Source organism: Mauremys reevesii, linkage group 1 (assembly GCF_016161935.1).
Source record: "Mauremys reevesii isolate NIE-2019 linkage group 1, ASM1616193v1, whole genome shotgun sequence".
NCBI classification, from domain to species: domain Eukaryota; kingdom Metazoa; phylum Chordata; order Testudines; family Geoemydidae; genus Mauremys; species Mauremys reevesii.
The window spans coordinates 6,855,826-6,869,142 of record NC_052623.1 but is presented as its reverse complement, the minus strand read 5'-3'; the positions used below and the strand labels follow the sequence as shown (position 1 = coordinate 6,869,142).

The window sequence follows — 13,317 nt, the reverse complement described above, 5'->3', positions numbered from 1 at the left end:
TGGTTTGGCTGATGCGGTTATGTCCTATGATGATGGCCCTTGAATAGATTTGTGGACAGCATTGGAAATGGGGTTTGTTGCAGGGATTGGTTCCTGGGTTAGTATTTTTGTTGTGTAGTTGCTGGTGAGTATTTGCTTCCAATTGGGAGGCTGTCTGTAAGCGAGGACTGGCCTGTCTCCCAAAGTCTGTGAGAGTGAGGGATCGTCCTTCAGCATTGGTTGTAGATCCTTGATGATGCGCTGGAGAGGTTTTAGTTGGGGGCTGTAGGTGACAGCTAGTGGCGTTGTGTTACTTTCTTTGTTGGACCCATTGTGTAGTAGGTGACTTCTGGGTACCCTTCAGGCTCTGTCAATCTGTTTCTTCACTTCCCCGGGTGGGTACTGTAGTTTTAAAAACGCTTGGTAGTCATCCTGTAGGTGTTTGTCTGTGTCCGAACGATTGGAGCAAATGCAGTTGTATCTTAGAGCTTGGCTGTAGACAATGGATTGTCTGGTGTGTCCTGGATGGAAGCTGGAGGCATGTAGGTAACTATAGCATGTTTCCGGTATAGGGTGGTGTTTATGTGACCATCGCTTATTTGCATTGTAGTGTCCAGGAAGTGGATCTCTTTTGTGGATTGGTCCAGGCTGAGGTTGGTGGTGGGGTGGAAATTGTTGAAATCCTGGAAGACTGCTGCCATGTCCCCCTCAGTCTCCTCTTTCCCAAACTAAACAGAGTTCCTTCAGCCTTTGCTCATATGGCTTGAATTCTCTCCCTTTCATCATTTTTGTTGCTTGCGTCTGGTCATTTCCAGTTTCTCTACATCCTTCCGATACATTGGTGACCAAATTAGACACAGTTCTCCAGCTGAGGCCAAACCAGCTCCCAGTGCAGCGGCACTATCACCTCCTTTGATTTGCAAGTGATGCCTCTGCTACTGCATCCAAAAATTACATTTGCTTTTTTTCTGCAACAGCAAAAAAATCGACACCTTTGTGAACTACAAGGAAATAAAACCATTGGATGATGATTCCCTATGGACCCTAGTGGGCGCTGTTTACCATCCCCCATAGTTACCAGTAGACTGGAAAGAAGTTCACGTGATCTGAGTGCATCATCCTGCTTCTTTCCAAATACAGCACAGAAAGGTTTATTGAACATTTTTGCCCAATGTGTATCACTATTAACAGTGTTACCATCTCCATCTAATAAAGGCCAATACTGCTATTAGGATTTCCTTTGTTTCTAATATACTAACAAAAACTTATTATTATTTTCCTCAGCTGTGCTAGCCATGGATTTGTCTCCAGTGTCTTTTGCTTCCCTTATCCATTTTCTACATTTTATAACTTCTCATTTGTAATAATTGCTATTCACTTTCCCTGCTTTAAAAGCACTGATGGACGATCTCTTCCTATCAATGGCTAGACTGAACAAAGGACTGAAAGACCCATCCCAGGTGTGGATGTACTCCAGAGACATGATTTGAACCTGCAGTTTATTCCATCACTACTACAATGGGTTTTTTTCCTTGTAGTTCACAAAGGTCCTTAAGCTCCTAAATCCCACTGATTTGGGCCTCTAGAGGCCTGGCTAATGGGCTGGAGAGAGGTGCCTATTTCCACCTGGGACCATCAGCTGTGAGCCCTCCGCTAGAGCAAGGTGCTGTAGCACAGGTTAGCACTTCCTCATGAGAGACATAAGAACATATATAGGAATGACCATACTGGGTCAGAACCAAGGTCCATCTATCCCAGTATCCTGTCTCTCTACAGTGGCCAATGCCAGGTGCCCCAGAGGGAATGAACAGAACAAGTAATCAGCAAGTGATGCATCGCCTGTCGCTCATTCTCAGCTTCTGGCAAACAGAGGCTAGGGACACCGTCCCTGCCCATCCTGTCTGGTAGCCACTTATGGACCTATGCTCCATGAATTTATCTAGTTCTTTTTTTAACCCTGTTATGGTCTCGGACTTCACAATATCCCCTGACAAGGAGTTCCATGGTACAAAAGAGGAGGCCTCATTGCCTCTAGACTCAAGACCCGCCCCCAGAATGGAACACGATCATATATTGGAAGGGGGAGTGCCACGGGAGGGGCACTACAAGAATACAGTTGAACCCTGTTATGTCACCAGCCCAGGGGTTTGCCAAAAATAGTCCAGATAACCGATGATCGAGATAAACCCCTATCCACCCCCCCCCGAACTCCCCTGCCCTCTCTCCAACACCCCCTCCCTGCCCCCTTACCGCGGTGCCTGCACGTGGCTGGATCCGGCGAAGCGGGACGGGGAAGCGGGCCGGGCGGCCGTGGACGGGGACCCGGAGCCGGGCAGCCAAAGAAGCAGGACCTGGAAAGCGGGCCGGGCGGCAGGCGAAGCGGGACCGGGTAAGCAGGGCCGGGCGGCAGGCGAAGCGGGGACCAGATATGCGGGGACAGGCGGGGACGGGCAGGGACCGGGTATGCGGGGACGGGCGGCGGGGATGGGCAGGGACCGGGTATGCGGGGCCGGGCGGTGGGGCCGGGCCGGGACCGGGTATGCGGGGCCGGGCGGCGGGGACGGGCAGGGACCGGGTATGCGGGGCCGGGCAGGGACCGGGTATGCGGGGCCGGACGGGCAGGGACCGGGTATGGGGGCCGGCCAGGCGGGCGGAGACGGGCAGGGACCGGGTATGCGGGGCCGGACGGGCAGGGACCGGGTATGCGGGGCCGGACGGGCAGGGACCGGGTATGCGGGGCCGGACGGGCAGGGACCGGGTATGCGGGGCCGGACGGGCGGGCGGGGACGGGCAGGGACCGGGTATGCGGGGCCGGGCGGGCGGGGACGGGCAGGGACCGGGTCTGCGGGCCCGGGCGGGCGGGACGGGCAGGGACCGGGTATGCGGGCCGGGTATGCGGGCCGGGCGGGCGGGACCGTATGCGGGCCGGCGGGCGGGCGCGGAGCCGGGCGGGGCGGGCGGCGCGAGGACCGCGCGGAGCCGGGCGGGCGGGTGGCAGGCGAAGCGGGGACCAGGTATGCGGGGCCGGGCGGGGACGGGCAGGGACCGGGTATGCGGGGCTGGGCGGCTGGGGAAACGGTGGGTCGGTGGACGCGGGGAGCCGGGCTCGAGATATTAGGGTTCGGCGAATCGACATAAGGGATTAGAAATCCATAAGACAAAGAGGGAGTTTGGCGGTTCCACTTGTAAAATCTCGACTTAATAGGATTGGCAAGATAACCGAGGTTGAGATAAATGGGTTCGACTGTAATTATGTTTTCTCAGAAGAGGGGGGCGGAAGAGGGAGCTCCATCAGCATGTGGAGCTAGGGGTCAAGAGAAGACGGTTCTATCGGCGTATTGAATAGTAGAAGAGGGAGGGGAAGAGGCATATAGAGATAGCCCGACTAGTGTGAAGGGCTTTGGAATATGGTTAAACTCTATCAGCGTATAGAGATAGCCTGACTGAAGTGAAGCACTGCAGAATATGCTTGCTTGTTTAGCCACAATAAACCCATCGAATTGCCTGCAGATTGGACCCTGGACTGTTATTTTTCCAGCAGACTGTGTCTGGGAACTGAGAGGGAGGAGGGAGCTGAACCCCCACCAACACATATGCTTGTTGACCCCCTCAGAGAATTATAGTAGATTGGTGAGGTATGATATTCCTTTACAAAAACCATGTTGACTCTTCCACAACAATTAATGTATGTGTCTGACAATGTTGTTCTTTACTATGGTTTAAACCAGTTTGCCCAGTACTGAAGTCAGGCTTTCTGGCCTGTAGTTGCCAGGGTCACCTCTGGAGCTCTCTTTTAAACATTGGCATCACATCAGCTGTCCTCCAGTCATTTGGAAGAGAAGCTGATTTTAATGCTATGTTACAGACTACAGTTAGTAGTCCTGCAATTTCACATTTGATTTCCTTCAGAACTCTTGGGTGAATACCATCAGGTCCTGGAGACTTATTACTGTTTAGTTTATCAATTTGTTCCAAAACCTCCTCTAATGACACCTCAATCTGGGACAGTTCCTCAGATTTGTCACCAGATTTGTGCTCCACTTGGGACTAAATCAAGAATCGTGTCTCCTCTTGTGGGTTGCAGGACTAGCTGCTCCAAGAAGCAGTTATTTAAGGTGCCAAGAAACTTTATCTCTGCATCCCGTCCTGAGGTGACATGTACCCAGTCAATATGGGGATAACTGAAAATCCCTCATTATTATTGAGTTTTTTATTTTACCTAAAAGATGTGTTTTGGTTCAAGTGCTTGGGAAATCTCAGCTCAGGTTACAAAGGTTAGTGTCAAGTATCAGAGGGGTAGCCGTGTTAGTCTGGATCTGTAAAAGCAACAAAGAATCCTGTGGCACCTTATAGACTAACAGACGTTCTGCAGCATGAGCTTTCGTGGGTGAATACCCACTTCTTCAGATGCAAGAGATGCATCTGAAGAAGTGGGTATTCACCCACGAAAGCTCATGCTGCAGAACGTCTGTTAGTCTATAAGGTGCCACAGGATTCTTTGTTGCTTTTAAAGGTTAGTGTGTGACCTCTCCACATTGAGGGAGAGGCGAACTGGGTAATGAACTTACACTGGCCAGGCTTCAGAGCAGGGCAGGACCGTGCCGTTTTGGTGTAGAAGGCTGAGGAGCTGGGGGGGAATTGGCTTGAGCCTCTCTAGTGTTAGTTTTGAGTGGCTGGGAGATTATTCATGTAACTCAGTTGGGTGTGTCCCTGCCTGTGGATGGCTGTGTAAGCGCAGTTCCTGCCAGAGGTTTGTGGCTTGACTCAGTATCACAGTGACAGAGGGACACCCCAGGTTGGCGGGACAGAGGGCTCAGCTGTCCCACAGTCCTGGTTGCACCCCAGGGATCCAATCACAGGAGGTCTGTTCTTGGGCTAGTCCCAGAAAACACAGGGACTCTCACCTCTCTGGGCAAGTTGTTCGAATCCAAGGGGGGTGGCTGGTGGTACCTGGAGGAAACAGCCAAGTCCACCTCTCAGTTTTAAAGAACTCTTTCCTCCTTCCTTTGTATAAGGACCAGGCTCCCTGCATCAAAACATGGTTTTATCTGCTCCAGTGGCTGTAGGGTCCCAGCTGCTTGCCCTGCTAGAACCCAGGCAATGGGCCTTGCTTAGGTGGCTGGCAGCTGTCGCACCCTCGCGGAACGAGAACATGGTGTGATGCTGTATGATTGAATAGGATCATTTTTATCATTGTTGTTACCACTTGTCAGGGTTCCCTCCCCACTCTGAACTCTGGGGTACAGATGTGGGGACCCACGTGAAAGACCCCCTAAGTTTATATTCTACCAGCTTAGGTTAAAATTTCCCCAAGGTACAATTCCTTTCCTTGTCCTTGGACGGTATTGCTGCCACCACCAAGTGATTTACACAAAAATTGAGGAAAAGGGTCACTTGGAGTTCCTATTCCCCCAAGCCCCTTCAGCCCTTTTCCAGGGGAGGCTTGAGAGTAATGTGAGTATCGACCATACTCTTTGCCTTTAGGACACTGAAAATCAATCAGGTTCTTAAAGGAAGAACTTTATTTAAAGAAAAAGTAAAAGAAACACACCTGCAAAATCAGGATGGAAGGTAACTTTACAGGGTAATAAAAAATTTTAAACACAGAGGATTCCCCTCTAGGCTCAGCTTCAAAGTTACAAAAAACAGGACTAAAACTCCCACTTAGCATAGGGAAAATTCACAAGCTAAAACAAAAGATAATCTAACACATTTCCTTGCCCCTACTTACAATTTTTGTAGTCTTAGATTGATCATTCCAGGTATGTTTTCAGGAGATGTTTTACTGTCCGGAGAGGGAACAAACAAAGAGAGCCCAAACAAAACCTCCCCCCCTCTCCCGATTTGACAGTATCTTCTTTCCTTATTGGTCCTTTTGGTCAGGTGCCAACCAGGTTATTTGAGCTTCTTAACCCCTTATAGGTAGAGTGATTTAGAACAGCTTCCCAGGAGGGATTCTATGTTATCCTTAGCTCTATGTTTATCACACCCCTGTTATACAATTGCAACAAATCTTGTGCAAAGTATGTCATGTCAGGAGTGAATGTGAAAATTATGATTCCCTAAGTATGATTGTCTTGTTTATAGAATCATAGAATCATAGAATCTCAGGGTTGGAAAGGACCTCAGGAGGTATCTAGTCCAACCCCCTGCTCAAAGCAGGACCAAACCCAACTAAATCATCCCAGCCAGGGCTTTGTCATGTATCTTCTTTGTGTCTGAAGTTATGAATATTGACGATTTGTGGTATGGGCTTTGTTTGGGACAGTAAAATTCCATGCACAAGTCAGAGGATATAAAAGAACCCCTGAGACATCTTCATCCTGTCTTCCTTTCCCTACACTGGATTTCCAACACAGAAGCTCTGAACAAAGACTGATGACCAGCAACCAGCTTCGGTAATTTCCAGAGAGACTTTTGCAAGGAGGCAGTTTATACCATCACTGCTATGATTCTGATCTATGAACACAGAAAAATCACTTGCATGTATCTGACCTATAAACCATTTATAGCTCCTCTTCTTTTATTCTATTTTTAAACCTTTAGTTTTTAATTGCTAAAGGATTGGCAGCAGATTGATCCCTGGGTAAGATCTGAGTTATATATTGACCTGGCTAAGTGGCTGGTCTCTTGAGATTAGAAGGACCCTATATGTGGTGAAAGTGGTTTTCACTGACTGCTCATCATAGAGTCTAGTGTCAGGGTGGTTAGCCAAGGTCTGGGATGCCTCAGGAGACTGCACTTTTGGCTTCTAGTTAACGAGTGTGGTGAGACAGAAATTTACATTTGGTACTGGCTTAGTATAATCTAATGACAGAAAAACCACCAGTCTGGGGTGAGTCTGCCCTATTTCTCAGCAGTTTGTCATGAATTTGGCATCCTCAGCTGTGTCGCACTGAGGCACAGTGACACATGGTCACAGAGTTCACTGCTGATAGGTGATTCCCGGACTATTGCTCACTACTCCCAAGAGATATCCCCCTTTTACAGATGGGGAAACTGAGGCAGCAGGAAGAGAAGTGTCTTGCACCAGGAACATAGCAGCACTGTTCAGCTTCAGCCCCTGGGCAATGGATGTCCTGTAGTTCTACATAAGATGTCGTTTAGATGTGTTAATACCTGGCTAAATGTAGGTCTGCTGCTTATCTCCCTCCCTGTGGGGCACTGAAGCCATCCCAGACTCTGCCCAGAATCCCGTCTTCACAGCTAATGCAGAGGACCATCCTTCCGCCTCTCCCAGCTGTTGTCCTTTTAGCTTCAAAGCTGATCCCTGGCCCTGCCCCTGAGGCTTGGCTCAGAGCAAAGGGCTCCCAGCCCATCCCCAGTGCAGGGACCCTGCCAGCTACAGGCCCCCAGCCGGGAGGAACAAAAGGGAACCGAAACCTAAAGAAATAAGCCACACAAGGGTCTCTGCCCTCAGGACTCCGTAGCTGAGCTTTAGGGCTCACGAGCTGTAGGATTCACAGTCTCACCCGCCTGCAACACAACCCTGGTTCCAACCCCCAGCTTCTCTTATACAACTTCCTGGCTTCCCTCTCCGCTTCTCATCCGCCTGTCGGCCCCAGTGCTGCGTCCTTGCTGCACTCACTGCAGGCTCCTTGTCAGCCTGCAGCAGCTCCTGTCCCAGCCCCCAAGCAGAGGGAGTTCACCTGGGCAAGGAGGGAGGTCGAGATGATCCAGAACGTTGATGGGGTTGGGGAGGAAAGGAGCGAGCAACAGGGTGTGACTCTGGGGAAAGGGGCAGAGCCAGGGGTGAGCTGGAGCCGGTTCGCACCGGTTCGCGGGAACCCGTTGTTAAATTTAGAACCGCTTGTTAACTGGCTGCCCTGCGAGGGAAGCTTTGATGGGCTCTGCCTGGGAAGCCTGTAATTCCTCCTCCCGGCCGCCGGGGGGCGCTGTGCTGCGCTGCGAGAGCCACGTGAGCTGCCTCCTGGCCCTGCTGCTGCTCCTGCTCCTCGGCCCTCTGGCCCTGGGGCTCCTGCTGCTGCCTGGTGAGTCCCTGGCTGCTCCCAGCCCCCGCCCCGTGTGAGTGTCTGCGCCTCCCCGCCTCCCCTGCCAGCCCCTCCCCACCTCCCCTGCCAGCCCCTCCCCGCCTTCCCTGCCACAGCCACCCCCAGCCAGCCAGCCCCTGCCCCACCCCTGCCCCCAGCCACCCCAGCCAGCCCCAGCCAGCCCCTGCCCCAGCCAGCCCCTGCTCACAGCCGCCCCTGCCCCACCCCTGCCAGCCCCTGCCCCAGCCACCCCTGCCCACAGCCACCCCTGCCCGCAGCCAGCCCCTGCCCACAGCCGCCCCAGCCAGCCCCTGCCCACAGCCACCCCTGCCCCAGCCACCCTCTGCCCACAGCCACCCCAGCCAGCCCCTGCCCACAGCCAGCCCCTGCCCACAGCCCCCCCCTGCCCCCAGCCAGCCCCTGCCCCCAGCCACCAGCCACCCCCAGCCTGCCCCTGCCCACAGCCGCCCGCAGCCAGCCCCTGCCCACAGCCGCCCGCAGCCAGCCCCTGCCCCCAGCCAGCCCCTGCCCCCAGCCACCCCCAGCCAGCCCCTGCCCACACCCACCCTCAGCCCCACCCCCTGCCCACCTCCGCGCTCTGCCCGCAGCCAGCCCTTGCCACAGCCACCCCCTGCCTGCAGCCACCCCCTGCCCACAGCCGCCCGCAGCCACCCCCTGCCCACAGCCACCCGCAGCCCGCCCGTCTGCATCACCTGCCCACAGCCAGCCCGTGTCACTCCCTGCCTCCAGCTAGCCCTGCCCCACGCCCCTATCTGCAGCCAGCCCCACATCCACTGGTGCCCTGCAGTTCCCAGGGCAGTAACCCTGCACACCTGCTTTAATGAGGGGGGGGCAGGGAGCAGCTGGGACCCACACATGTGCACACCCTAGAGTGACCAGACAGCAAGTGTGAAAAATCGGGACGGGGGTGAGGGGTAATAGGAGCCTATATAAGAAAAAGACCCAAAAATTGAGACTGTCCCTGATCACCACCCACACATGTGAAACGGAGCTCATTTCTAGTTCAGCCCCATCTTTTTAAAAAAGAACTTTAGGTAGGGTTAAAATACATCTGTATTTTCCTGGACATGTCAGGCTTTTCGGTTCTTAATCACCTCCTGGGAAAATATGGACGTATGGTAACCCTATTGGTACAAAAAATACATGCTGCCGCACATCCCTTAAATCAGAACTTTTTATAGGGAACCCGTTGTTAAATCAGAACTTTTTATAGGGAACCCGTTGTTAAGAATTTGGCAGCTCATCACTGGGCAGAGCAGAGGTGGGGCCGTGGTGGAAGAGGTGGAGAAGGGAGCGGGGCCTTGTGGGAATACTTGGGACAGGAGGAGGGGCCTTGTGGGAAGAGGTGGGGCCAGGGGCAGGAGCTTGGGGAATAGGCAGGGAAGGGAAAGTGGCCTCAGGGGTCCAGTTACCAGCAATTAGAATGGTGCCAATCCTGTAAGTCAGTGAGTTGTACACAGAGCAATTCCTCAGTCTGTCACGTTGACACAGAACAGTAAGGCCAGGAAAGGGATTAATGTCACTGTGACTGTCCAGTCAGTGATTCAGGGAAGAAGGCCCATCACCATGTCACCAGGCAGCTCTGCACAGAGCTCGGTCTGAGAGCCAGAGGACCAGGAGAAAACTTTAGGTCCCTTCTTGAGTAAAGAGCCGGAGCAGCCTGCCCCGGATCTCTTTGGTCCTCACCCCATAGATGATGGGATTTAGCGTGGGGGGCATTGATTGGTACACACTGGCAATGAGAATGTGGAATTGCCCAGGCACATTCTGGCCAACCCGGTACATGAGGGAGATGAAGAGATGTGGGATGTAAAAGGCTAAAATGACACAGAGGTGGGAGCTGCAGGTCCCAAAAGTCTTGAGCCGGGCGTCCTTTGTGGGGAGGCTGAAGATGGCCCTGAGGATCTGGATATAGGACACGGCGATAAAAATCACATCCAGACCCATCACACAGAATAGCACAAAGAGCCCATAGTAACTGCTGACGCGGGTGTCGGTGCAGGCCAGACTCACCACGGCTATATGTACGCAGTACGGCTGGGGGATGATGTTGGTTCTGCAATATGGCCACTGTCTTGCCAGGAGGACAAGGGGCAGTATAACCAGGCAGCCTCGCAGCAGCACGGTCAGGCCAATCTTGGCCACAACGGGGTTTGTCAGGATGGCAGAATGTCTCAGGGGGTTGCAGATGGCCACATAGCGATCCAGAGCCATGGCTACAAAGATCCCAGACTCCATCTCTAAAAAGCAGTGAAAGAAGTACATCTGGGTGAGGCAGGCACTGAAATCGATCTCCCTGGAACTGAACCAGAAGATGCTCAGTGATTTGGGCAGGGTAGATGTAGTCAGGACCAGGTCGGTGATGGCCAGCATGCAGAGAAAATAGTACATGGGCCCATGAAGGCTCGGCTCCATCTTCACAATGAACAGGATGGTGAAGTTCCCCAAGATGGCTATGGTGTACATGGTGCAGAAGGGGATGGAGATCCAGACATGGGCTGCCTCCAGCCCAGGAAAGCCCAGCAGAATGAAGCTAGAAGGGTTCTTGAAAGCAGTTGTGTTGGAATCTGACATGGAGTAGGAGAGAAGGTGTCCAACTCTGAGACAGAACGGTGTTTCCTGCATGTACCGTATGTTCCCTTGACTTCCTGTATGTGTCCAGGGTCTAGGGTGATGGTCGCAGTACAAATGCCTGTATGGAGAGACAATGTTAATTTGAAACATTAAATGTACCACTGGAGGCTTTTCTAATGGATGAAGCAGATTGGTTGCTCTTCACACACTGAAAAATGACATTTTCATTATTCAGGCAAATTAATTGTGAACACATGACCCTATCAATGCCAATTCCATATTTTATGGTGTCCCCCGCCTCAATACTTCCTATACATCTGATGTGGGAAACCTTAATAGGCACCAGCAGGAAACAAGAGTGTGAATACTGGTTATCCATCATTGTTCCTTAATGCAATTAAACCCAGGTTAGAGAGTCCATGCTCAAGGGAGTTCCCCATTCACCCAGTTGCTCAAAATCTGAGAGTGGAAAAAAAACCAAAGTTTTTACAAAACACGTACCAGAGAGAAACATCCCAACTAGAAGACAACTCAGAGGAAAGACCTTGGCGTCACTCATAGCAGTGGCCAAAACAAAGAAAATGATGGGATGCCTAAGGAATGGGATGGAGGAAACCTTGCTCTGGATCTGATCACCCAGTCTCTATAAAGGATATAGCAGATAGAAAGGGGGTTTCTGAGACAGGCTATGAGAATGGGGGAGGCTGCCATCTGCAGACTGAAAAGTCTGGGACTGTTTAGTTTAGAGAAGAGACAAAGAAGGGGGCTTATGACAGATGAGAGGAAAATAAAGAATGGAACTGATTACATTCAAATGGACAAACAGAGAACAGTTCCCAACCAGTAACATCTATGGACACTTTGTGTTTCAAAAGGGCTAATTCTCCTCAGGTGAAGCAAATTATCAACAAAACTGATTGGGAGGAAAAATTTTGAGAGAGAATGAGAATTGGGTGTTCTTTACGAAGAGTTTATTAGACAGCTTGGAAGCCACAATTCCTCAGTCAAGAGTGTGAACAACTTTGGCTAAAACTTCTGTTCAGTGGCAAAAGGAAGGCAGGAGTTGGAGGCGGGGGAACCAATATATAAACACACACAAACACAAATAACTGGCTCTGTAATCTAGCGGAGAAATGCAGAGCAAGGCCCAATGGCTGGAAAATAAAGCCAGAAAAATACTAGCTGGAAGTAAAGGCCAAATTTTTAGCACTGAAGTGATTAATATTTGGAACAAACTGCAAAGGGAAGTGGTGGATTCTCCAACTCTGCATGTCTATAGATCCAGACTGGATGTTTTTTCTGGAAGATCTGCTTGAGGACTTGTCTACGCTTAAAATGCGACAGTGGTTCTTCCTTATCACTTACACCTATGGCAGGGGTTTTTGCATCCACACAGGTAATCCACCTCCCCAAGAGGTGGTAGTTAAGTGGATTGTAAAATTCTTCCGTTGACCTCATGCCAACTATATCGCGGTTAGGTTGATATAACTACATCTCTCAGGGGTGTGGATTTTTTTGCTGTTGCAAAAAAAAAGAAAATGTAATTTTTGGATTCATTAGCCAAGGCATCACATGCAAGTCAAAGGAGGTGCACTGGGTGCTGGTTCGGCCTCAGCTGGAGAACTGTGTCTAATTTGGTCACCAATGTATAGGAAGGACATAGAGAAACTGGAAATGACCAGAGGCAAGCAACAAAAATGATGAAAGGGGGAGTATTCAAGCCATATGAGCAAAGGCTGAAGGAACTCTGTATGTTTAGTTTGGGCAAGAGGAGACTGAGGGGGACATGGCAGCAGTCTTCCAGGATTTCAACAATTTCCACCCCACTATCAACTTCAGCCTGGACAAATCCACAGAAGAGGTCCACTTCCTCAACACTACAGTGCAAATAAGCGATGGTCACATAAACACCACCCTATACCGGAAACCTGCTGACTGCTATACTTACCTGCATGCCTCCAGCTTCCATCCAGGACACACCACACGATCCATTGTCTACAGCCAAGCTCTAAGATACAACTGCATTTGCTCCAATCCTTCGGACACAGACAAACACCTACAGGATCACTACCAAGCATTTTTAAACCTACAGTACCCACCTGGGGAAGTGAAGAAACCGATTGACAGATCCAGAAGGGTACCCAGAAGTCACCTACTACACAATGGGCCCAGCAACATGCATCCAACGAAGTGGGTATTCACCCACGAAAGCTCCAAAATGTCTGTTAGTCTATAAGGTGCCACAAGACTCTTTGCTGCCCCAACAAAGAGAGTAACACAACGCCACTAGCTGTCACCTACAGCCCCCAACTAAAAGCTCTCCAGCGCATCAAGGATCTACAACCAATGCTGAAGGACGATCTCTCACTCTCACAGATTTTGGGAGACAGGCCAGTCCTTGCTTACAGACAGCCTCCCAATCAGAAGCAAATACTCACCAGCAACTACACAACAAAAACACTAATCCATGAACCAATCCCTGCAACAAACCCCATTTCCAACTCTGTCCGCATATCTATTCAAGGGACATCATCATAGGACTTAACCGCATCAGCCAAACCATTAGGGGCTCATTCACCTGCACATCTACCAATGTGATATATGCCATCATGTGCCAGCAATGCCCCTCTGCCATCCACTGCCAGTCATTATTCAGGCCTAATTTGATGGTGTCCAGTTTGCAAATTAATTCCAGTTCTGCAGATAGTTGTTGGAGTCTCTTTTAATTTTGTTGTTGCTGATTTTGTCCACT

General features: G+C 51.1%; 1 protein-coding gene across 1 annotated transcript; it reads right to left on the bottom strand.

Moving 5' to 3' along the window:
- Nucleotides 1-9,617: 9,617 nt before the first annotated feature.
- On the bottom strand, nucleotides 9,618-10,565 carry LOC120399602 (olfactory receptor 52M1-like). Its single transcript, XM_039528036.1, has one exon. The coding sequence runs from the start codon at nucleotides 10,563-10,565 to the stop codon at nucleotides 9,618-9,620; it is 948 nt and encodes a 315-aa protein (XP_039383970.1).
- Nucleotides 10,566-13,317: the final 2,752 nt, after the last annotated feature.

Bases quoted from the DNA above. Each gene is read 5' to 3' on its own strand.
- LOC120399602 (XM_039528036.1), bottom strand. From the start codon at position 10,565: ATGTCAGATTCCAACACAACTGCTTTCAAGAACCCTTCTAGCTTCATT.